Genomic DNA, 26,866 nt, shown 5'->3' with positions numbered 1-26,866 from the left:
AAAAATACCTACGTTTTGATGTATAATATGTGGAAGTTGAGTGAAATTTGAGCAAGTAGCAAGAAGTTGTTCGGACATGAAGAGAAGACTGCGAAACCTTCAGTGGCACACTGGAAGCCAAGTGCATAGCAACCATAACAACGCATGATTGTTCTACGTGAAAATATGAGGAAGTGGTTAAGTTTCAAAAACAAGCAAATTTTAGCAGAATTGCAGAAGTTTCCCATTCATTTCAAATTAAAGGAAAAAAGCTTAATATTTTAAAAAGTATAATAGTGAAAATACCAAAAGACATAGCCGTCATTAGCAGAAATAGCAGAATAGTTTAAAATTTGAACGGTGAAAATCGGCTGAAAATTGTGGAAGTAGATCCACAGCGAAAAGTGTACGGAAACACCAAGAAGGAACTCAATAGTGTGGATGCTTAAAGCATCCACACAAATAGTGTGGATGCTTAAAGCATCCACACAATTAGTATGGCGAGTAACTTTCAGTAATAGTAATAAATCACACAGCAATAGAACATTCATGTAGTTGTAAACAGCATGACAATATATCCAGTAATCCAAAGTATTCAGAATACGTTACTCTCAATGAGTAACTTAACGGAATACATTACAAAACACATCTGGAGCATGTATTATTTAATCTGTAGTGGAATAGATGTTAAAAGTAACCTTCCCAACACTTTCTGTTTGTCATTCTGATTCTTCCTAGTTGGTGTCTGGCCTTCTTTCCCATATATCTTCCCTGAGTTGGTGGAGACCCAGTTGGTCTTCATCAGGCTTTAAGAGGTCAGTGTATTTATTTATTTATCTATTTTTACGTTTCTGTTCCATTTCTTTTGTTGTGCCTTACAGGGAATGTTTTTTTGTTGAGAATTGTAGGGTCCTGATTACTACAGGGAGTGCAGAATTATTAGGCAAATGAGTATTTTGTCCACATCATCCTCTTCATGCATGTTGTCTTACTCCAAGCTGTATAGGCTCGAAAGCCTACTACCAATTAAGCATATTAGGTGATGTGCATCTTTTATTTATTTATTTATTTTTTGCCTGTCCCGTTTGGCTCTTTTGCCATCGGAATTGTTGTCTAAAGGTAAAGAAAGATGCCCAACGGATTTACTTTACCAAATTGACCATCCCAGCCTTGCCGTAATGGTCCATTTGATTCACCTTTTATTGTTTATTTTATTTTTCACTTACTGAATACGGGACAGACTTGACTGGGGGAAAGAAGGGGAGAAAGAAAGAGGGAAAGAGAAACAGTTGAGAAGAGGGACGGGGGAGAAGGGCAAAAGACAAAAACCAACAGAACAGGCAGAAAAAAAAAAAAAGAAAAAAAATGCATATATCAATCACCTGGATCACCTGCTGAGAAAGAAAAAAGAAAACAAGCAGAAGAGAACAAGAGTAATAGAATAAACAACATCACAATGATATATGGGAATATGACAGTAAATACTAAATATTAAACATTATTGTGCAGCACATAAGATCAACAGAACACAGTGTGCTTTGAGGTAGGAGCCAAAAAGGGTGTAGTTTGTGGGTGTGATCACCCGTGTGTACACCTGTGAGCATGGACGCGCTTGTTTTTTTTTTTTAAAGGTTCCTTCATGTAATGATCTGCTAGAGGGTGTGGGGGGGCCACAGCCCCGTCCTCCAGGGCATGAAGCAGGTATGGAGGAGATCAAAACTCCAGACATCCAGAGGCCCCCAGAACACAAGAGACCAAGGAAGACCAACAGAGGGGCAGCCGCGCCACTGTCCCAGAAAGAGCTGAGGAGAGTCCCAGATGAGGGCTCACTCAGCAGCCGCGGAGCAGAAGCCAGGGGGAGTTGCAGTGACACGCCCGTGAGCTCCGCCGGCAGCCAGCCGTGCCTGAGTGACCGAGCCCCAGGCCGAGAGGCCGGGGGCACCCCACCTCCGAAGTGGCCCGAGCGAGCCCCAGGCTCCAGGCCCCGATAAGCGGCCGCCAAGGAGTGAGCCGGTGTGTACCTGGACGCCCATCCCCGGACACAAAGAACCACCAACGCACCGATGTCTGAGGGAGTCCGCCACTGGCAGGGGAAGTGGTGGTAGGGGGAGATAGGCCTCCAAACCTTGGAGGGCCTGAGATGTCCCCAGAGAGGTGGCGTCTGACACCCAACCTGACATATAGACACAGAAATACAGGCATACACATATACAAACATCCATTCCCACCCTCATGCTCTCATATGCACTTACTCCACACTCAACCAACGTGGAGACAGACATAAAGAGACGCTGTACACACGATCACACTCCCCAAGCGTACTCTACGAACCGGGTCTAGGTACCCTTGCCCCTGGAGGGGGGAACTGCACCCAGACCCAGGTGGTGTTACCCTTTTCCCTGCGGTGGGGGGAGGCAGACCGCCCCGACTCCGCAGCAGCAGGGAGGCCCCACACTCCAGACCGCAGTCGGACGGCCAACTCCTCCTCCTAGCCCCCCCGCTCCAGCAGGTCGCAGAGAATGGGGGTGAGAGAAGACTCCAAACCTCCCTCCACCCGCTCATTGTAGTGTTGATGCATGTGTGTTCTAAGGTGCATTTAAAACCCAGGAGGGCATGGAGCTACCTGCCAGAGAGCAGCAGGTAAGTGCATGGTCCCTCCTGCTAGCCCTCAATGTCTACGTGTATTTAAAATTGAGAGGTGGGCAACGACGCCAGGGGTGAGGTGTACACCCTGATGGTAATTTGGACTCCGTGTATCGTGCCCACCCCCAAGATCCTATATGTATGTGTAATGAGAGTGTGAGTAATGTGAATGTCTAAGTTGTGGGATAAAATTGAGGCAGAGGCAGCCAGAAGGGGACGGGGGGGGTAGCCTCCTCTGCACCCTGGTGACATACCTCTACTCCAAGGTCCTGCATGTGTGGGTGGTTGTGGTGGAGCGGGAAGGGGGAGGCAGCTGGAGATGGGGAGGGAAGGAAGGGAGGGGCAAGTGACCACTCCCTGGGGCCAGCTCCCCCGCTGACCCCAGTAGGCACCCCCATACTCCGCGACCCGCCAGGGAAAGGGGGCCTAGGCCCATCCAGACCGGGGCCCAGTGATGTGCATCTCTGCAATGGAAGGGGTGTGGTCTAATGACATCAACACCCTATATCAGGTGTGCATAATTATTAGGCAACGTCCTTTCCTTTGGCAAAATGGGTCAAAAGAAGGACTTGACAGGCTCAGAAAAGTCAAAAATAGTGAGATATCTTGCAGAGGGATGCAGCAGTCTCAAAATTGCAAAGCTTCTGAAGCGTGATCATCGAACAATCAAGCGTTTCATTCAAAATAGTCAACAGGGTCGCAAGAAGCGTGTGGAAAAACCAAGGCGCAAAATAACTGCCCATGAACTGAGAAAAGTCAAGTGTGCAGCTGCCAACATGCCACTTGCCACCAGTTTGGCCATATTTCAGAGCTGCAACATCACTGGAGTGCCCAAACGCACAAGGTGTGCAATACTCAGAGACATGGCCAAGGTAAGAAAGGCTAAAAGACGACCACCACTGAACAAGACACACAAGCTGAAACGTCAAGACTGGGCCAAGAAATATCTCAAGACTGATTTTTCTAAGGTTTTATGGACTGATGAAATGAGAGCGAGTCTTGATGGGCCAGATGGATGGGCCCGTGGCTGGATTGGTAAAGGGCAGAGAGCTCCAGTCCGACTCAGACACCAGCAAGGTGGAGGTGGAGTACTGGTTTGGGCTGGTATCATCAAAGATGAGCTTGTGGGGCCTTTTCGGGTTGAGGATGGAGTCAAGCTCAACTCCCAGTCCTACTGCCAGTTTCTGGAAGACACCTTCTTCAAGCAGTGGTACAGGAAGAAGTCTGCATCCTTCAAGAAAAACATGATTTTCATGCAGGACAATGCTCCATCACACGCGTCCAAGTACTCCACAGCGTGGCTGGCAAGAAAGGGTATAAAAGAAGAAAAACTAATGACATGGCCACCTTGTTCACCTGATCTGGACCCCATTGAGAACCTGTGGTCCATCATCAAATGTGAGATTTACAAGGAGGGAAAACAGTACACCTCTCTGAACAGTGTCTGGGAGGCTGTGGTTGCTGCTGCACGCAATGTTGATGGTGAACAGATCAAAACACTGACAGAAGCCATGGATGGCAGGCTTTTGAGTGTCCTTGCAAAGAAAGGTGGCTATATTGGTCGCTGATTTGTTTTTGTTTTGTTTTTGAATGTCAGAAATGTATATTTGTGAATGTGGAGATGTTATATTGGTTTCACTGGTAAAAATAAATAATTGAAATGGGTATATATTTGTTTTTTGTTAAGTTGCCTAATAATTATGCACAGTAATAGTCACCTGCACACACAGATATCCCCCTAAAATAGCTAAAACTAAAAACAAACTAAAAACTACTTCCAAAAACATTCAGCTTTGATATTAATGAGTTTTTTGGGTTCATTGAGAACATGGTTGTTGTTCAATAATAAAATTATTCCTCAAAAATACAACTTGCCTAATAATTCTGCACTCCCTATAATGAGCTGTCATGGTCACGTAGCTTTCCGTTGCCCTGGAGGTCTGCCCATTTGTAGTAGTTGGGCAACAGAAGATGCCTGGGACAGTTCAGCCATAACTGGTCTTTGTATTTGAGTTTCTGGTAAACCTTAGTGTTGAAGCTACATTTTGCATAAGATCCAGTCTTAGCTATTGTAGTGATCAGAGCAAGGTTGAGTGAATTCTAATACACACTTATACACACTTAGACATGCCATGATATCGGGTTATATAAGCATGTTAAAAGTCTGGTGTCTAAAGCAGATTTCCATTTCAGTAAAACTATATTAATTATTATTAAGTGTGTGGCCACTTTGACAGATTCAGCTGTAGCTGGTAGCAGTCTGCATACAGAAGAACTCATAACAACAGTCACTTAGATGTAGATGAATATACTAATATTAATACTGATAATAAGAAAAAAAAATACTGGCACTGTGGGTGAATTGTTAAGCATCACTACTCTGACTCAGATGTTATCTCACTGCACTCTTGAGATAGTCATTCAAAGCAGCTCTGCCTTAAAAAAGATATTACCCTCTCTGTGGAAGGTTCCCTTTTATCATTGTCTCTTTAACCTCTGCTTCTAATATATTCCTCTTTTAATGTATTACACATCAAAAAAGCTACATGATCATTCTTAGTACCATATTTTGTAATGCAGCCAGTGCACACTTGTATGTGATTAGAGGCTCATCTCCTGCTGCTCACTGTTTCTCACTGGGCCAGAACATATTGCTATATGAATAGAATGAATAGAATGGATCTGTAGAGAGTTCTTGGTGTAAGGGGACACACTCATCACCAGACATATGTTGGTTTTGGTTGAATTCATTGACAACCAAGCAAAGATAAATGCAGTGGAAAAACTCTTTCTCAGCATCACGCAAAAGCACTTCTGTTTTTTTTCTCCAAGGTGCCTTGCGGGGCTCCATAAAAGGCTGGTAATTGTTTTCCTAACATATTTAATAATGGAGTTAACACTACATGTAGTGTGTTGACTTTAGGTGTGTTAATTTGTATGTCTCTGTTCTCCACACTTCCACATTTCCACACAGATACTTTATTGTCCCTCAAGAGAAAATCTGTTTCCACAGCCTGTGTATGGAGACATTAAAGAGCCATTTTAAAAACACACACTGGCATTACCACAAGTATCTTTGTTGTTCCAGAATATGTGTGCGCATACTTGTGTGTCACCTGATGCCACTGTACACTAATGAGAGCAAAGTGTGTTACATGCTCAAGGAGCATCCTCACCACTCAGCCTGGGGGAAAATCACTGCTTCTGAAACCACATCCAGCACAGAGCAGCTTCATCCTCCTTTTCTTGTTCCTCCCTCTTTCTGCTTCACCTTAATTTCCATTTATTTCACTTCTGTCTTTAAGTTGTATGATCATACTTATTTTCTCCTTCCCTCGTTTTACCATCAATCCTTCCGTCTCCTTTTTATTATTTTATTTGTATGAGTCGACTGTGTTTTTCTCCCCGTTCCTTTGTTCCTTCATCCTTTCCTCATCTTCTTTCTATCCTGCAGTCTACCCTCTCTTCCTCTCACCACCAAGGATCATTGCATTCTGCTTTTTTTTATTCCTCTATTTTGAAATCACTTTCTTTAGAAGGCTTCACTTCTTTAGTAGGCTATGATCAGACAGCTACCTCTTCTTTTCCCTTCCACCACTCCTTTCTTCAATTCTGCTGCTGTCCCTTTACATCCTGCAGTGCATTCTGCTTATGTTATTATATCCAATCATTGCTCTTTCCTCCCCTTGTTTTTGTTTCTTTTTCACTAAAAGAAAAAAAGACAAAGAATGGGACAGAAGTATGAAGAGGAAAACTTTGCAGAAGAAGGCAATTATTAAAGTGAAGCCTTCTTTTCATGCCAGGAACATACAGAAAATACTCTTATCTTGCTTCCTTTAACCTCTACTATTTATTGCAATTCTTCTCAACCTTTCCAAGATCTTGCCGTTCCCCTTACACCTACACTGGCCTCACTCCATCCTCCTCTCAGTGCGCAGGCTATGATCAGACAGCTACCTTGTTCTCCAGCACAAAAGACGTGTTGCAGCCCTAAGCACCGCTACTGAGGAGACGTTTACTTGGTTGCTATGCAACACAAACTTTAACAACAACTTGCAGGCAATCCAGTTAGGATCAGATGGGCTTGTTGCTACCCACAGTGAATTCTGTGGAGAGATTTTCAAATTCAATAAACAGTACTTAATTATTTCTTTCAGCACATGTGGAAAGGATATTCAAAGATCATTGAGTTTCAAGGTGTGCTATACACTATGTTACTTTATACATGCAGTCTGTTTATCTAGTTTTATAAAACACATAAATACATTTAAAAAACTATGTTTTGTGCTATCATACATACACATATTACATAAATGAAAATATGTGTATTTGTGTGGTTTTTCTGATTGCAAGAGTCTATAACGAGTCTATAGTTATGATCACAACAGTAATGAAACTGTTTTAATGATTATAAAGGCTATTATAATAATTGGTTGAGCAGTGTGAGCTGTTACAAAGTGCTTTCAAAATGTCAGCGCCACAGTTTAAAGATATAATGATAAGTGTAAAACAAACACAACCATGTTAAAAATATATTTCAGTGCAATCTTGATCCTGTCTGTCTCCACAGTATCAGCAGCAGCAGACGACTAGCTGACAATTTACTGATTAATGACCCCAGTTAGATGAAGCAATTTATCAAACATTTAATATGCTCTTTATGAACCTCAGGCTGCTTCCTCGCCTGCTGCAGTCTCCTAATGATGTCAAGGAAGCAAAGAGGCAACACAAACGGAGACTCTGCAGAGACCAGATAAGACAACAAGGCCCACTCTGACGTATTCTTGCCCATAACAGTCATCTGCAACTGATTTGGTGATCTACGTGAGACCCATAGCTGCATAATAGCAGTTAACAATATTAGATGCCAGAAACAAGGGATTACGGTATTCCCTAACATTTGAACGTCAAGCGTCAAGAGCACACGCCATCTTGGAGATGTCCGCTGATCACACTGCATTCCTTCACACATAACTGTTGTGATCTAGTCCCATTTCAGAAGGTGGCATCCTGTTCGAGATCATTTTCCAATAATGTAATTTGATTGTCTCAGCTCACAAAGCTACAGAAAAATTCACTGGTCACCTATAGAAAACGTGTCCTCCAGCTTCTGGAAACATGAGACTGCAGAGCCCATAGAAGCAGTAACAAAACGGCATCAAAAATGAGTCTAAGTTGGACATTGAAAAGACGTCCACAGCCAGGGCTGGACTGGGACAAAAAATCAGCCCGGGCATTTTGACTAGTGACCGGCCCACCATGGTATTATAGGAAAAGCCATAAAGCCTTAATAAACTTAAACCTACACCATCCTCCCTATTCTGGTATTCTAAACAGTACTTAGCAAAAATATAAAACAACCTAATTTATAATTACATATAGCTAACTAATAAGGTTGCCAACTCCCAGCAAAAAAAGAAAAAAAAATAGGGAACCACTCCCCCACCCTCTACCTCAAGATGCTTAATTGGCTAAATTGATTTTACTTTAATGCACGTATAAAACAAATGCACAGAAATCTATTATTTTTCTCCAGTAATTAAATAGATTCAACATCTTTCTTCAACAGAATTGCAGACTGCACAGATGGTACCTTCCCAAAGGAAAGAATACTATAACTTATAGGGTATATACTAGACTTAATATTTACTGAATACAATAATGGATTTCTATACATTTTACATCAGATGAAAACTTTGGTTGTAAAATTCAGATAATTATTTAGTAAAAGCTAGACATTTTAAATAAGAATAAGAAAGAAAAGTATTTCTTTGTGCCCCCTTTCCCTGTTAATGCCCTACCTGGCCCCCCTGGTAAAACTTTGCTAGATCCGCCCCTGCACACGTAGCTGTCAGCTACTTAGAAAAGGATTCCTGGTGTTATTTGTCTCTCAGAAACAGTTCATAACTTCCCTTCAACTCATTCATGTCACCTAAAAGGTAAACCTGTTTCTCCATCACCTGTTCAGCTCTGATGATTCAGTAAGGACGTCTCCTGGTTTCATCTTCATGTTTCCCTCTCACCACATGTACAAACCGATATCATGACCAGCAGCTTTTACAGCTGTGGCTCCAGCAAACATCAGCTGTTACTAGAAAGTAATATTAAATAAATTCTAACAACATCTGATCAAACTTAAACGTGCTGCTGTTGTTTAGAGTGACCTCCGGTGGTTTCCTCTTTCTGCCACAGAGAGAAAAGCCAATCAGCTGATCATGGATCAGTTTCATGATTGAATTAGCAACTTTCTATCTGAAGTAGTATAGGACAAATTGTCTAAGGAGCTTGCAAAGAAAAGTGTCTGGACTTGTTTAAGTTGCTTGAAGACGTTTCACTTCTCATCCGAGAAGCTTCTTCAGTTCTAAGGTCAAATGGTGGAGAGTCCCAGATTTAAACCTAGTGGGAGTATCCCCCAAAGAGGGACAAAGGACCCCCTGATGATCCAGCCGAGGTGTGAAAATGGGTGTAGGTCACAATCAGCCAGGGTTTCGGGTGAGCTCATTGTGAAACCTGGCCCCACCCTATCATGTGATTTCCTGAGGTCAGATGACCCAGGATGTGGGCCACCATTTGACCCTTAGAACTGAAGAAGCTTCTCGGATGAGAGGTGAAACATCTTCAAGCAACTTAAACAAGTCCAGACGCTTTTCTTTCCAAGCTCCTTAGACTACGATGACCTGGATGACTGAGAACCTTCACAGACATATAGGACAAATCGCGTTCCTTTTCACCTCAACTTTAAAGTTCGACCTCCTCGGCTGTAATTGGTCCAGCCCAGAGTCGATCATGACCAACTGGCCAATCCACCACCATTCATTTATACCGTTAAAAAAGAAAAGAAATAAAACCCCATGAGCCCATAAAAACGGGCATACCGGGCCCGGTATGCCCGATGGCCAGTCCAGCTCTGTCCACAGCGACCACATCAGGACTATAAATAACTCGTACACGGGGGTCAATGGTCAATGGTGGTCAATGGTAACTTTATTGTCCCTAACGGGAAATTGATTTGCAGTATGTCCGTACAAACAAACAAACAAACAAACAAACAAACAGATAACCAACACATCACATACAATCACCAAAATAATATAAGCCTGATAAAACAACCTAGATTTTTCATCAAAAAAGTGCAATGTGCAATGGCAACAACACTTATGGTTTAGTGTTATTAACTATGATAATAGCACTAGGTACAAAAGACAATCTATGTCTCTTTGTCTTCACTGCAGGCACTTTATAATGACGACCTGATGGAAGCAGTTGAAAATCATTAAAGAGAGGCTGATCTGAACACAACAGGACAGAGGTTGCCTTCCTCAGCACCTGCCTGTTATAAAAGTCCACAAGCTGGACCTGAGACCTCCCTGAAATCTTGCCCGCCACTTTAACCAGGTTGTTAAGTCTGGTCTTATTATTCAGGGACATATTACCGTACCAAGCAATGATACAGAAAGTTAAAACAGATTCAATCAAACTTTTATAAAAAAGAGTCATCATTTCAGATGAAACATTAAAACCTCTCAACCTCCTTAAAAAGTACAGTCTTTGTTGAACCTTTTTCACTGTAGCAGCAAGATGTGACTCAAAGGACAGAGTCTTATCAAGAACAACCCCCAAATACTTATAACTGTCCACCAGTTCAATGGCTGCACCATTTACCACTGTAAACGCAGGATGAGGGGATGACTTCCTGAAGTCAATAACCATGTCCTTGGTTTTCAAGGTGTTAATCATTAAGAAGGACTGATCACACCATGAAACAAACTCATCCACAACAGGCCCATGGGAATCCTCTTCACCATGAAGGAGGCTTACAATGACTGTGTCATCTGCGTATTTAATGAAATGCCTGTTGGCCTGTGTACTGCGACAGTCATTAGTGTACAAAATATACAGTAGAGGAGAGAGACAACAACCTTGTGGTGAGCCAGTAGAAGAGTTCAGCTGTTTGGAAAAACAACCGTTTACTCTCACACACTGAGATCTGTCAGTTAAAAAGTCTAAAATCCAACCAACGAGACTAAAATCAAGTTTAAACTGGTTAAGAAGGTTATCAACTAAAAGATGTGGCTGGATAGTATTAAAAGCTGAAGAAAAATCAATAAATAAGAGCCGAGCATGAGCTTTGGCGCCATCAAGATGGCGATAAAGGAAGTGATAAAGGGTGGATGTCAACATTAGAGCATCAGTAGACATAAAAAAAGAGGTCACTGATTTGGAGACAGAAAATTTTTAGATTTAAAAAAGATCACTGCAGTCTGAATTTTGGGAATGGTGTGTAGCTTTGACTGACTGACTGACAGACAGACAGACAGACAGACAGACAGACAGATAGATAGATAGAACTATCTATCTATCTATCTATCTATCTATCTATCTATCTATCTATCTAAAAACACCCATAAGTGAAATCATAACAACTATTTCTGCATGCGCCTGCCTCTATAACCACAATGTGTAGTGTCATAGAGGCAGGCACATGCAGAAATACTTAATGGCTGGAGGGTGATGAAGATTATGATCTTCATTTCAAAGGTGAGAAAAGGAAGGTGAAGACGAGAACAGAAGACTAGAAGTAGTGTAGAGAGAAGGAGGTGAAGTTGAAAGATGAAAGTGGTGGGGTGATGGAGGAAAGGTTAAGAGAACTACTTGTTTAAAGGAGAGAGAAGTGGAGAGAGGAGGAAAGAATAGAAAATTATGGCTCAGCCTGAGCTGAACCTTCATCTCCTCCACCTTTGTGTTGCTGGGAGATTTTTTTGCCTTTGGAAGCAGCTCCAGATGCAGCTCTAGTTTGAGGCTTTCTTCTCCTGCTCTTTCACCTTCTTCAACTCTTTTACTTTCCTTTGTAATGTTTCCTTTGCTTCTTTTTCCTGTCTTTTCAGCCATTTGAGGGCTTTTTTACACTCTCTCTGTAAGTTCAGTGTCTGCTATTTCTGTCTTAATTCCCATTACTTCCATCTTCTCCTCTACCAGTGTTGTCTGGACTTCCAACAATTCCTTCTTTCCATTTTCAGCTTTCTTCTTTGCACACAGTGTAAAGAGTTTGTCTTTGTAGAATGTTGTGAGTTTGTTTACTGAGTTTGTCTATTGTCACCTTCTTCTCCTTCAGGCTGCTTCACGTAGTTGCTCTTTCAGCTAGCAGATTTTCAATGGCCTGCATAAGTCTTTGTGAATCCTCTTTTAACTGGAAGTTCTCAGCCTGGGTTGCTTCTCAATCAATTCACAGATGATAGTTCGTGGAGCAGCGCTCACCAATCCTGTTGTTCACCTGGAAATGCAGCTACATTAGAGAAGTTCAGAGGAGTTGATGTTTTCTTCTTCTCACGTTGCCCGTTGCGGACTGTAGTTTCTATCTTGTTGCACAGCTACTTATGTAGAGACACTTCTCTAGCAGTTGTAGAAGTGGTAATGTGTCCGCTTACTGACAAATCAGACAGTTAGGAGGAGCTAAAATTTTTAAATAGTGTCTCAAGTCTTTGTTTTCCTGAATGAAAATCAGTAATAAATACAGAGTCCTAAATGCAACTTTATTGCTTGATTTTTAAAACCTTGTGGCTGAAAATAAAAGTGTTGCCTCATTCATGTTGTTGCGTTAACAAAGTTGGGCGTCCTTGTATGGTGAGAGCAACACGTAAAAACGAAAACTATCTTATGGAAATTTGAAGATGAATTTAAATGTCTCCCATGTCTTAACAATAAAGCTTTTATTTTTTAATTCACACAGTTTTCTTCCTGCCTTCAAACAGGCCACACTTTATTAATATATCAGCTCTTTTCCATTCTTACTGACCAAAACATTTACATCACTGTAAACACAAAGATACTGTACAGCGCTCTTGCACCTCTAATTTATCAGCAGAAGCCCAGTTACTTGCATTCTAATCTTATAGTTTACTCTTCCTTTGTAAAACAGCTGGGTTAACTTAGCAAGTTGATAATTAGTTGCTTGTGCCCACTTCTCCTGATCTCCTGAGTCAGGGTGTGTCAGTTCAGCTGGTAGAACGATACCCTGGGTGTGTTGAACCTGATTCATACCACAGGGCTCAGAGTTCTGCTGAACAGTCTATTTGTTCTAAAGTTTGAAACATGCTCTGCCTACACTGAACAGTACACCAAAAACATAAAAACCTCTCCTGTTGCCTAGCAAAAGCAGCTGTTAACCAATGGATGCTGTGAAAAGTTTTACTTTTTTAGGTTGTTTCAATGTTTATGAAAGAAGACATGTCCAAGTATCCCAGGCTGAGATGGAAAAGTAAAATAATGCCGGACAGTCACTGCAGGAATTAACATCAGCCATTAAATTTTCTTTAAACAGAGAAGCTGGGTCCACCTCAGGAAAGTTCAAGCAATCGGCACATTATTTCCTGCATTCTGGTGAACTTTTTCCCCAAATGTAATTTAACAGCTCAGAAGTGTTTCAGCTTATTTCTGCTCATGTTCAGAACTTTCTGTACTTTGCACACAGATCTGAGTTTTAGGACTCGCGTTCATCTAAACAAGTCTGTCTCAAAACAGGAAGCACAGAAAACATTATCCTAATAATAGGAAAATAACCATCACACCAATGTCACACTCTCGCCCTTTACATACTAGCGTCTCCATCACTGAGATCATAACAGCGATTTTTGTGGATGTGCATGTTTGTGCACGTGCTACTTCATCTAAGCCTCTGCACACGCACCAGATGATCTTTTGCTGTGCAGCTTTGCACTCATTCTTCATACTAATAATCATTTGTTCTTGTTATTCGCTGTTGGTAAACGCTCATTTGGGGCCCGCTGATGATTATGAGAAAGCGCCTTTCACTGGATGCCTTGAGCATCAGTGCTATCTGTGCACACCTCAATAAAAAGCATTTTCCCTTTCTTCTCTCTTTCTTCCCCACCTCATAAATATTATACAGTACAAGGCAGCAGAGAGCGATATGTACAGCAGCAGATAAGAGACGCACTGTTTGGGTTTAACACTTGAAAGTCCAAACTGACGTCAACTTGCTGATGTGACTGAACATATCTATTAAAGTGGCTCCTCTCTGAAGTGTGCCCACACATTCACTTTCTCTTGTTTGCAAGTTTAAAAGTCAAATATAAAAACAGCAGGTCCAATTGTTTATCTTGTGTACTTGGAAAGGTTTGCATAACCTGTTGTGTTGTGAAATCTGCTCAGATCTCAAGGGTCAAAAAGAAGAAAGAATCTTGAGATCAAACTATTTAACAAATCCACCTGTCACCTGGCTGACCTTCTCACTGGCTGCCTGAAATACACAAACTTTTACACTTAGCTAGATTAATGCGATGGTGTTGTGTTTAGTATGTTGCTTTGTTTCTTTTTTTTTTTGTCTTTTTTTGCTTGTTTTCTATTTTTCTCTCAACAGGTGATCCAGGAGATTTTTTATTTTTTTTCTCCCCCCCTTTCTCACTGTCCCTCTCCCCTTCTGTTTTTCCTTTCCTTCCTCTTTCTTTCTCCCTTTCCTATCTCTCACTCATGTCTGTCCCGTCTGTAACATCTGAAAATAAAATATAATAAATAATAAAAACAAAGATCGACCAAATGGACCAATACGGCAATGCCACGATGATCCATTTGGCAAAGTAAATCCATTGGGTATCCTTGTTGGTCTTCAGACAACAATTCTGATGGCTAAAGAACCAAATGGGACAGGCGGAAAAAAAAAAAAAAAAAAAAAAAAAAGAAATACACAAAATGATGTTTTTGTATTTTCAGATGTTAAAGTAGTTTAAGTGTTTTATTAAATTTTCTTCCTGACTTCACCTGCTGGCTTCTCATGAACTCTTCTCATGAATGTGTCCCTTTTCCCAAGGCACATATTTCATGTTTGTTTTCATTTTAATAATTGCTTTATGGATAACTGACAAATTCAATATTTATTGTGCATGTGCAGCAATCTTTGAACATGCCAATCTCCTTACCTCAGTCGACATTTTGAGAAAGACTTTTTTGTTGTTGTTGCACAATGATATCTAATTTAAGAATTTCTACTTTCCAAACATGGCATTACATCCAAATGATGACTACGTGAATATGTTTGTTGCTTAAAGGTCAGAAAAGAAAAGGTGATGCTTTGCAATTGTTTTGACCAGCAGTCCAAATACTAGAGTTAAGTTCAATTTTCAAACCTGTCAGAATCAAACTAATTCAGTGATCACGTACCTAAGATGGCAATGACTTCGTCGTCCTGGATGACCTCCAGTGACCCCGACACCACGAAACAGAGGGTGTCAACGCTCTCCCCGGCGTGAAAGATCAGGTCTCCTGGAGCGCAGTGGGTGGTCTGAAACTCGACTGCCAGTGAGCGCAGGCAGCCATCACTAGCTAACCTGAATGCTGGATGTTCGTTGAACACCTGAATAAGAGAATCAGATTGAAGAGTTAGACTGGGAAAAAATGACCAGACAGGATGTGGTGCATTATACTGCTGAAAGAGGCCACAGCCATCAGGGAATAGGGTGTACATGGTCTGCAACAACGCTTAGGTAGGTGGTACGTGTCAATGTGACATCCACATGGATGGCAGGACCCAAGGTTTCCCAGCGGAACACTGCCCAAAGCATCACACTACTACTGCCGGCTTTCCTGTTTCTTTTCAGCACTGATGACAGTTTTTAGACCAAATTTTAAAGCAAGTTTTTCTTTCAACGCCTTTGGATTGCTGACGCTCGAGGAACACAGACACACTACAGCAGGCTTGGAGGGCTTTCTTTGCAAAAAAAAAAGTTCTCATCTCATAAGTGGACAAGAACACTTTAGATTTCGTTGCTTCCTCGTTTTACTATCTGCAGAAGTACACATTTTCTGATATCCTTGAGAAAATGAAACCGCTTCCACCCGGTGAGATAATCCATCAGAGCACCAGGGGAAGATTTTATTTGGTTTGTGCAAGAGTGTTTTTATATCAGTGCTCCTTGTCAATCACCTGAAGCCCTCAAGCAGAAATGTAAGCCTCCATCTGAAATAATCACTCAGAAGCACATCTCTCAAACTTCAGTGTCGCGTCTTTGTGGTTTCGCTCTTGGAGTCTTGTTTTGCCAGGACAGCAGGCAGCACACCGTCAGCAAATTGCAGCACAATGTGAGTGCATGAAGTGGTTGGGGTTTAAGGGATACAACACCTGAAATGTATCTAGTGTGGCACCGTTAAAGTGTTCACATCAGCTGCTTCATATTAAAACTGAAAGGGAAGAAAAAAGGAGAGGTTCAGATTTTTCCTGTTTTCTTTTTGTTAATCCATCCATCCATCCATCCATCTTCATCCGCTTTGTCCGGGGCCGGGTCGCGGGGGCAGCAGCCTAAGCAAAGAGGCCCAGACCTTCCTCTCCCCAGCCACCTCCTCCAGCTTATCCGGGGGAATACCAAGGCGTTCCCAGGCCAGCCGAGAGATATAATCTCTCCAGCGTGTCCTGGGTCTGCCCCGGGGCCTCCTCCCGGTGGGACATGCCTGGAACACCTCACCCAGGAGGCGCCCAGGGGGCATCCTTGTCAGATGCCCGAACCACCTCAGCTGGCTCCTTTGATGTGGAGCAGCAGCTGCTCTACTCTGAGCCCCTCCCGGATGGCCGAACTTCTCACCCTATCTCTAAGGGAGAGGCCAGCCACCCTTCGGAGGAAGCTCATTTCTGCCGCTTGTATCCGCGATCTCGTTCTTTCGGTCACTACCCACAGCTCGTGGCCATAGGTGAGGGTAGGGACGTAGATCGACCGGTAAATTGAGAGCTTCGCTTTTACACTCAGCTCCCTCTTCACCACGACGGACCGGTGCAGCGTCCGCATTACTGCAGCTGCAGCCCCAATCCGTCTGTCGATCTCCAGCTCCCTTCTCCCATCACTCGCGAACAAGACCCCGAGATACTTGAACTCCTCCACTTGTGGCAGGAACTCATCCCCGACCCGGAGTGGGCACTCCACCCTTTTCCGGCTGAGAACCATGGCCTCAGATTTGGAGGTGCTGATCCTCATTCCCGGTGCTTCACACTCGGCTGCGAACCGTTCCAGTGCGAGCTGGAGGCCCTCACCCGATGAAGCCAACAGAACCACATCATCTGCAAAAATCAGAGATGAGATTCTGAGGCCACCAAAGCGAAAGCCCTCCGCCACTTGGCTGCGCCTAGAAATCCTGTCCATAAAAATTATGAACAGAACCGGAGACAAAGGGCAGCCCTGGCGAAGCCCATCACCCACTGGGAACGAGTCCGACTTATTGCCGGCAATGCGAACCAAGCTCTTGCAACGGTTGTATAGGGATCGAATGGCCCGTAGCAATGGGCCAGACACCCCATATTCCCGCAACACCTCCCACAGGACACCCCGAGGGACACGGTCGAATGCCTTCTCCAAGTCCACAAAACACATGTAGACTGGTTGGGCAAACTCCCATGCACCCTCAAGTATCCTATTTTGTTAATCACTTTGAAAAAAATGTGGGGCTTAATTAAAAATGTATTTGCATCTTAACCCAATCTTTGTGGGGGGAAAAGCAACTTAATGGACAGGACAGGACATGAAATACTGGTAAAAGTAAACAAAAATCTTGTTTTTTTAAAAAAAAAACAACTAATTCCACTTCTTTTGTGAAATAAAACCAAAGCACAATATCTTCTTCCTTTGAAACTCCTAAATGACATCCAGCTTTAATTTCCTCTTACAATTAAACAGAATGTCTTCTTGTCCTGTTTCACAATCTTTTATCATAGTCAAACATCCCTGAAAAATTAGATGTATTTGAAACGAATGTAGTGCGTGAGCTTTATTTCAGAAGAGACACTGAAAATCAGCCGCACTGCATGACAAGACTAATTTTAGTAACTTCTGACTAACTGTCATTGGAGACGGTTGTCACACAGCACAATTACCCAACTGAAGGTGTCCTCTGATCACGCCACTTTAGCATTTGACATCTCCTAGAGTTTTGAGAACAATATCATTGCATGTTAAGTGATATCTAAAAGACTCTGAGCACAATTAACCTTCACTCAGTTATAGAACAAAAGCTCCCGATGCTGATGCTGTATAGTCAAAAAAGCATAACATCTTTCGCTGCTTTGTATATGACCCACAGATATATTTGAATATACAAACCAGCAGCCATGCTTCTATTCAGGCACTAGTGAACTATCCTGGAGATATACAATGATAAGTGGAGACAAACTTTCTTTATCGGAACAAAAACAAAACAGAAATTTTATTTCTATTCCCTATGCCTTTCTCTCTTTCCTTTACCCCCAACCGGTCAAGGCAGCCAGTCATCAATCCCTACAATCATCTGATTGTAGGGATTTCTCTTTTAGTACCATAGAGTCTTTACTTTATGGTACAAGGCACTTTGAGGCAAATGTTGTACTGATTTGGTGCTGTATAAATAAAACTGAATCAAAATTGAACTAAAGAACTGAAAGGTATGCCATGCTATGCCACAGAAACATCATGTCTTACTTCCCATCTGACATAAGACATGATAGTTGTCACTAGCAGCTGATTTTTCTGGAATGAGGGAAAACATTATAAGAACAAGTGTGTAATTGCTGCAGGTGTTTGACTTAAAGCTGTGCCAAAGCCTTGACTCCAAGTTTATGCTAAGCCCCAGCAAGAAAAAGACTGTCCTCTCTCAGCAGTGTGCACACGCCTCTCTAATCTCAACTTTGTTGCCAACCATATTGAAAGGTCTGCTAAAGTGCAGCTATTAAAGAGACTCACTCAGACACATACGGTTACATATCATAGCAGGAGCTTATTTTTCACTACCTTGAGACACACATTATCGCATCTTTCATAACTCAATTAAGCATTGTAACAGAACTGATGTATGGATATATGAAAATAACTGCATACCTTCCTGTTGAGATGGACACAGATGTCGGCCCGCATGTCCTTGGGACAGATGGATAAGACCTGTAACACAAGAAACATGAGAGGGTGACGTGGTAGTTTAGACTAACAGCACCTTCCTGTTGTCCAACGGCTTCCTTGGTGACCTTCTCTGGATGGATACCAGGCATCCAGCTAGTAGGAGAATCCCAAGTAGACCCTGAGATTATATGAACCTCATTCGACTTGGGTTCTCTGGATTTCCCAAGTCTTGAAAATGTTGTTGGGGAGATAGATTCAGGGCTACTTTGCTTTGGTTCATCTAGGCTAGGCAACAGACATTTTTAAAAAGAGGTCAGCGGTCAGGGACAGCTACACTGTAGCCGTCACCTTCCTCTGTCATACTACATCTGTCGGATTGTCAAGTAATTCAAAGTGTTAAGAAAAGAACGTTTGAAATTCAAACCTAAAGACAATAGGAAATCATTTAAGCTGCGTGATGTTTGCTTTCTGCCTTCTTATTGTTTTTGCAGTGAGACCTGTTGCATTCCTGTTTTTATTCTCAGACCACCTAACTAACTCTGCATGATTCACAATTTAAAAACACATATCTTTATTTCTGTTGTGTGTGTCTTTACTCAACCACCCCAGTTCATGTTCTGTCTTAAGCAATCTGTAATAGCTCCTGTCTTTTAAGGCCACTCTGCCCAAAAACCTACTATTTCTGTGCTTGGCCGACTTCTGTATGCCTTCTAGGGGCAGCAGCCAGTTCTTGTGAGCTGTGGGCAGTAGTGGCATCACCTGGATGTCATAGGTGTGTTGTGCCTGGAGCAGATGACCGTATCACTGAAGTATTCCCTCTGAGGTTTTGGCTCACGAAGAATACTACATTTGTTGGCCTCATTATTAGAAAGCCCATTTTATCTGATTGTTCAACAATATGAGGATATGAGAGAAGCGTAACAAGGTTCCTTTTAAAAAACTTCTCATTGATGCCATGTGGCTGAGGAAGGGATTTGGAAGATAAATATTTCAACGCTCAATGCAGTGTTTTAGATTATGACAAACATGAGGTGTCTGTGCAAGGTGAAAGAACAATATATGTGCATTGAGTTTATTGAACATTGTTGCTGCAAACAGAAGCTAAATGGTAAATGGGCTTTTTCTTATATAGAGCCTTTCTACTCAGTTTGAGCACTCAAAGCACTTTCTACTACAAGTTTCATTCACCCAATTACACACAAAATGCTTTATCTGACATTCACACAGATGCATCCTGGTTCAGTATATTGCCCAAGGATACTTGAGCACAGGGCTGTTGGTGCTAGGGATCAATCCAACAACACTCCAGTTGGCAGACACCCACTGACTACCACCTGACACACAGCTGCTCCATCAGCCCTATTGTAGCTGACGCTGAAATGTTTGTGTGGGTTGCCATGACAACACCAAAGTGAATCTGAGATCGTTATTGTTTTCTATTTGTTTTCTTTATTTGCTTCTCATGCTTGTGTACATTTGCAGTAGGAAAGGTAATCTATGAATCCAGTGATATATCCTGCTTATAAGAAATGTTTCTGTTAAAATATTATTGTGAAGTAGTCACTTCCTGTGAGTTGCGGGAACCGGAAGTTGTGCGCGGGAGAGACAAGACAGAACGGTAACACGGCGGACTTTTCGGAATATACAACTTTTCTACTGCTGGTTTTACAAGGCGTACACGGTAAAAAATCATTATGCTGTTATTTGTTTAACACTTGTGCACCTTGTGAAAGGAAATAAGTGGCTGAGATGAATATCATATGTGCTATCGATATTATTTTACTTGTTTCTAGTTTTCACGGTGCTCCATGATTGTGAGAGGAATAAAAGAATTGTGGACATCAGTACGAAGCGTGGATTCTTTCGACCAGAGTAGAAACAGTGAAAACGTGTCCCAATCCATCTGGAGGCTTCGGTGTGCAAAGCTCTTGTCATCCTGCAGCAAGCTACAGGTCTCGGTTTGCAAACGCGCTTCCCCTCCTGCAGCAAGCTACAGGCTTCGGTGTGCAAAGCTCTTCTCATCCTGCAGCAAGCTACAGGTCTCGGTTGCTTCTCATCCTGCAGCGAGCTACAGGCTTCAGTGGACACGTTGCTTTGCATTTTGTGACAACCAATCGGGAGCTGCAGATTCAGCGGACACTCCAAGAAGCGGTTTCAGGCTAAAGCGTGAGTCCTCAGGCTATATTGCGCAGTTATTATGCCTCATGAGTTGATGGATAGAACATGAGCTACAAATTTGCTGTAATGGACAAGGAATTAATAGTGTTCAAATTTCGGATTGTGTAAAAAAAACAAAAAAAAAAACAAAAACAAACAAGCAAACAAACAAACGAAAAAAGAAAAAAAAAAAGGACAATCTGTTGAAGTTCTGGAAATTATTGTTGTTTTCTTACCTGTTGCTTGCAAGCTTCATGAAGGCTGAAACTGAAAATTGATTTGCTGTCATACGTAAGAATCTAAGCTAAGGTTCCTTTGTGTTAATTTTAATAATTCTCCGCCTATTACATCCATTCTTGTAATTACCTTAGTTATCTTGTCCTCTTCATAAGATACCCCCTTTAAAGTCTGAAAATGTCTAAAGATGGTCATAGTCACCCTGATGTTATGTCAGAAGTACAAGATGCAGGGGATTTGGAAGAGGAAAAAAGTGTAGTGTCTGAGAAATCTGAGACAAAAACAAGAAAATCCTCTCGTGAAAGGCGATTAACGCCAAAAATGCAGGAACTGAAAGATCAAGAGTTAACTCAAAAGGAGAAGAGGTTCAAAGCAACATACGAGAAATGGAAAAGCAACGTAAGAGACATTCGCACAAAGTTAAAGCAAGTATGCTCTGAGAGTGACATGTATGATATGATGGATGAGGCTGAGAAGCTTGAGTCTGAATTAAAGGAACAGTATGACAGAATTCGACTCCAAACCTCACCAAGTCAAGAATTTCGAAGAAAGATCGATGCATGCTCAGCCGTGACGGCCGACTTGCTGCAGCTGATGAGAGTACGTCTGACTGAAGATGAAGGTGAGTTTGACACGGTGGCGGAAAGATCAAGGTTACGCATGCTACTTGATAATGAATATGCTAGGTCCATATATGGATCCACAGCCTCCAGAGTTACTGCACCCAGCTGTCACAATTCTAACCATCTCTCAGAGTCACCTAGCATTCCAGCTATGAGAGCGGAAGTGGCTGCTCAGCTGGCTGCAAAGAAAGCCGAAATTGATATGGAAGCTGCCATCGAAGCTCAACGTCAGCAGTTGAGAAAACTTGAAAATCAGAGGGACATTGATGTAATTCAGGCAAAGCTAAATGTCTACACTGAAGAAGAGGGAAGGGATGGGACACGCAGTCCTCCATTCAGCAAAGTGAGTGATGCACACCCCTTCGCTCACCACATCCCAGATCAAGAACGGCAGGTTGTGCAAAACGAGACATCATTGGTCCAATCGCTACAAGAGTCATTAGCTCTTACTCGCTTGCCAACTCCAGAACCTTCTGTATTCTCGGGCGATCCTCTGAAGTTTACAGAATGGAGCATAAGCTTCAAAGCCCTCATAGAGAGACGATGCTCTGACCCTGCAGACAGGCTATTCTACCTGCAAAAGTACATAGCAGGTGAGGCAAAATCCTCTCTTGAAGGCAGCTTCTACAGAAAAGATGAAGAAGCCTATCAACAAGCATGGGATAGGTTAAATGCTAGATATGGCCATTCCTTTGTAGTGCAGCGGGCTTTCAGAGATAAGCTAAATGGGTGGCCGAAGATTGGTGGAAAGGAATATCTCAAGTTAAGAGATTTCAGTGATTTCCTCCAAACATGTAGTAATGCCATGCCTCACGTAAAGGGCTTACAGGTTCTTAACGACTGTGAGGAGAATCAGAAAATACTAGTCAAGCTTCCTGATTGGGTGACATCTAGATGGAACCGTTATGTCACAGAGCAGCTAGATCGGGGCAACGACTATCCAAGCTTTCATGAGTTTGCTTCCTTTATCTCTAAGGAGTCACGCATCGCATGCAATCCAGTGTCATCCTTACATGCCTTAAGGCACTCTGCAGAGGCACCAACAAGAGAGATGAAGCGTTCAAAAGCAAACACGTTTGCCACAAATGTGAAACCCCCGATTCCATCAAGCTCCACCGCCAAATCTGACCCTGGTGAAATCAAGTTGGGAGATGCAGGGAAACCAAAGAAATGGACCACACCAACACAAAATTCCAATAATGGCCAGTGTATTTGCTGTAGTGAGAACCATTCCATACATAAATGCAAGAGGCTTATGGACATGTCTGTAGAGGATAAGAAAAAATGCATACTTGAAAATAAGTTGTGTTTTGCATGTCTAAGAAAGGGTCACAATTCTAAAGACTGTAGGAACAGGGCCATGTGTGGCATATGCAGAAAGAGTCACCCAACGCCATTGCATGAAGATCGTTCTACAGCAGCATCAACACAAGGCGCAGTTGAAGAAAGTACGTTGTCATTATCATGTTGTGTGAGTGGAGGTGAAGGTGGGAGTACATCAATGATAGTCCCAGTGTGGATCTCAACACTTAGTGCTCCGGACACTGAAACCCTAGTGTATGCACTATTGGACACTCAAAGCAGTCACACATTTGTTGATCAGGAGGTGTGCGAAAAGCTACAAGCAACAATGGAACCAGTGAAACTTAAACTTTCCACCATGATGGGGAGAGACTCAGTCGTGAAGAGTCAAAGAGTATGCAAGCTCAAAGTTAGAGGATTTTCCTCTAATGTTTCCATCAGTTTGCCTCCAGCCTACACAAGGGACTTCATTCCCCTTGACCGCACACATATTCCCACTTGCCAGACAGCCAACAAATGGAAACACCTTGTAAGCATGGCCCAGGAGATACCCCCGTTGATGGACTGTGGTGTTGGATTGTTGATTGGATACGACTGCTCCAGAGCGTTAATTCCAAGAAGGGTCGTCACTGGGGGTGACTATGAGCCTTATGCTATTGAGACGGATCTTGGTTGGAGCATTGTGGGAAGCGCACCACAGCGTGTGCAGGCTAAAGATGTGACTGGTTTTTGTCATCAAGTGTCTGTCAGAGAGGTGCCACCCATAACACCATTTGCTGTCATCAAGGCCCTGGAGTCTGATTTTGCAGACACAAAACCTGGTGACAGAAGCATATCTCAAGAAGATATTTGCTTCCTGCAGATCTTGAAAGACAGAATCCAACAAAATAAGGATGGTCACCTGGAGATGCCTCTCCCTTTCAAAGCACGTCCGCATCTCCCAGACAACAAAGGGCTGGCGTTAGTACGGCTGAAGCATCTAAAGAGGAAGCTGGACAGAGATCCCAAATTCAAAATAGACTACGTGAGATTTATGGAAGGTGTCTTCAAGGATGGAGATGCAGAGAAAGTGGAAAACCAAGCAGAGCTGGGGAAAGTCTGGTATATCCCACACCAAGGAGTTTACCACCCCAGAAAACCAGGAAAAATCAGAGTGGTTTTCGACTGCTCTGCAAGGTATGAAGGCACCTCCTTAAACGACCATCTGCTAACAGGACCTGACCTCACAAATAGCCTAACAGCCGTGCTGTGCCGCTTCCGTAAACATCCCATCGCAGTCATGTGTGATGTGGAGAAAATGTTCCACAGGTTTCATGTGAGCGAGGATGATAGAGACTACCTGCGGTTTCTCTGGTGGGAAAATGGAGACACAAACTCTGAACCCAGAGAGTACCGCATGAAGGTTCACCTGTTTGGAGCATCATCATCCCCTGGCTGCGCCAATTATGGCATGAAGCACCTTGCCAGCCAATGTGAGAAAGAGTACCCCTCCGCAGCTAACTTCATCCAGAAACATTTCTATGTCGACGATGGTCTCATAAGTGTAGAGTCGGTGGGTAAGGCAATTGAACTGGTCAAAGAAGCCCAAGCCGTGTGTGCCAAAGGAAAGCTGCACCTTCACAAATTTCTCTCCAACAGCCGAGAGGTCCTTGACTCTGTCGATGTTGCAGAGCGTGCTACGGAGGTAAAGAATGTTGATCTTAATCACGAGGATTTACCAGTTCAAAGAGTGCTAGGTATAAGGTGGAATGTTGAAAATGATAGCTTCTCCTTCAAGGTGTCACTTGAGGAGAAACCAGCAACGCGCCGAGGGATTCTTTCAATTGTGGCCTCCTTGTATGACCCTTTGGGGTTTCTAGCCCCAGTCATTCTTGAAGGGAAAAGAGTGCTGCAGGAGATGTGTCAGAGAGGCACAGGGTGGGATGAGCCACTACCCAAAGGCTTGAAGTTAAGGTGGGAGACTTGGATGGAGGATCTGGAGAACCTGGAAAGAATTGAAATTCAAAGATGCTTCATACCTGACAGCCTTGGCGAGATTCAAAGAGTCGAGCTTCATCATTTCTCTGATGCAAGCAGTCAAGGGTATGGCCAGTGCTCTTACATCAGAGTGGTAAGCAGAGAAAGGGTATGCTGCTCCTTGGTCATGGGCAAGGTGAGGGTTGCACCAACCAAAATAGTTACCATACCGAGACTTGAGTTAACTGCAGCAGTAACCTCGGCATCTGTGAGCAGCATGTTAAGAGAGGAGCTAGAACTCAAGGTTGATGACGAATATTTTTGGACAGACTCAAAGGTCGTGCTTGGTTACATCAATAATGAAGCAAGAAGGTTCCATGTGTTCGTGGCAAACCGCGTGCAGAGAATTCGAGAAACCACCGATGCACAGAAATGGTACTATGTTGACACAGGAGAAAACCCTGCTGATCATGCCTCGAGAGGCCTCAAAGTAGCTGACCTCATCAAGTCAAATTGGTTCTCTGGTCCCAGCTTTCTATGGGAAAGAGAGATAGCCACAAAACAGGCTACTTCAGATTTGCTGGTGGGAGACCCAGAGGTGAGGACTACTCAGGTGTTGAAGGTTGATGTAGCAAGGCAGTTTGACATCCAGAAGCATCTGCTGCGGTTCTCAAGATGGACTACAGCTGTCAACGTCATTGCTCGTATCCAGCGGCTGGCAAAGAGGATCAGGACCGCTGAGCCTTTAAGCGTGGAAGAGAGAAAGCAAGCTGCACAGACTCTCGTCAAGCTTGCACAACAAGATGCCTTTCAAGAGGAGTTAAACACACTCAGCCAGAAACTAGGAAGGCTGCCTTGCAACCACCAACTCTTTCAGCTTGACCCATTTCTCCAAGATGGCATAATGAGAGTAGGAGGAAGACTGAGGAAGGCATCTGTGCCTCTTGAGTTAAGACACCCAGTGATCCTTCCTAAAGATGGTGCTGTTACAAACCTCATCATTGCACACCATCATACCAAGATACAACACCAAGGCAGAGGACAAACCCTCAATGCCCTGAGAGCCAATGGTTACTGGATCACTGGTGGAAGTAAGGCTGTAGCCCAATACATCAGGCAGTGCGTACAGTGCAGGAGAGCCCGCGCGCCACCAGAGGAGCAACGGATGGCAGATCTACCTAGTGACCGTGTTGATCCCACACCACCATTCACTTATTGTGGTATGGACTGCTTTGGTCCTTTTCACACCAAACAAGGTCGCAAAGATCAAAAACGGTACGGCCTCCTCTTCACATGTTTTTGCTCAAGGGCAGTGCATATAGAGATGTTGGAGGATTTGACGACTGACGCATTCATCAATGCCTTGCGCTGCTTCATTGCCCTTCGTGGAGCTGTTAGGCACATTAGGTCCGATCAGGGAACTAACTTTATGGGGGCAAGAAACGAGATGGCAAAGGCTCTGAAAGAACTTGATAAGGAAAGAGTGACTGCATACCTAGCAGAAAATCAGTGCGACTTCCAGATGAATACGCCCCACTCTAGTCATGCTGGAGGCGCATGGGAGCGTCAAATCCGGACAGTGAGAAGCGTACTGAGCACAGTCCTTGCCTGCAGTGTGGGAAGGTTGGATGATGCTTCATTGAGGACATTCCTTTATGAAGCTATGTGCATCGTGAATAACCGCCCACTCACTGTTGATAACATCAATGACCCCAAAAGCTTGGAGCCACTCACACCGAACCACTTGATCACCATGAAATCCTCAGTCCCACTTCCACCTCCAGGTAAATTCGTCAAGGAGGACCTGTATGCTAAGAAACGGTGGAGAAGGGTACAGTATTTGACTGAGCAATTTTGGCACAGATGGAGAAAGGAATACCTGGCCAATATTGCTCTGAGACAGCGATGGCATACACCAAGACGTAATGTGGAGGTGGGTGACATTGTGATTCTCAAAGAGGAAGATGTTCCTCGCAATGAATGGAAACTTGCTAGGGTTGTGGAAGCACATGAGGATGATGATGGACTTGTACGGAAGGTGACAATCCAGACTGGTGATCGGAAGTCAGGAAAGGGAGGCGAACGCCTCGTCCAACCCTCAATCAT

The 26,866-nt window shown here is 43.2% G+C and overlaps 1 protein-coding gene across 1 annotated transcript in view; it reads right to left on the bottom strand.

The window, feature by feature from the left end:
* The window catches only part of kcnh5b (potassium voltage-gated channel, subfamily H (eag-related), member 5b), a gene marked incomplete at both ends in the record, with an annotated part of 195,333 nt that overhangs the window by 66,061 nt on the left and 102,406 nt on the right, over nucleotides 1–26,866 (bottom strand). The window contains 2 exons of the mRNA XM_080870988.1: nucleotides 14,797–14,989; nucleotides 18,468–18,527. Coding sequence (XP_080727114.1) covers nucleotides 14,797–14,989; nucleotides 18,468–18,527 — 253 coding nt within the window. The remainder of the gene's footprint in view (nucleotides 1–14,796; nucleotides 14,990–18,467; nucleotides 18,528–26,866) is intronic.

The sequence above is a fragment of the Rhamphochromis sp. 'chilingali' genome (assembly GCF_963969265.1).
Source record: "Rhamphochromis sp. 'chilingali' genome assembly, chromosome: 21".
NCBI lineage: Eukaryota > Metazoa > Chordata > Actinopteri > Cichliformes > Cichlidae > Rhamphochromis > Rhamphochromis sp. 'chilingali'.
The sequence above is the reverse complement of the archived record's forward strand: the minus strand, read 5'-3'. Positions and strand labels throughout refer to the sequence as shown.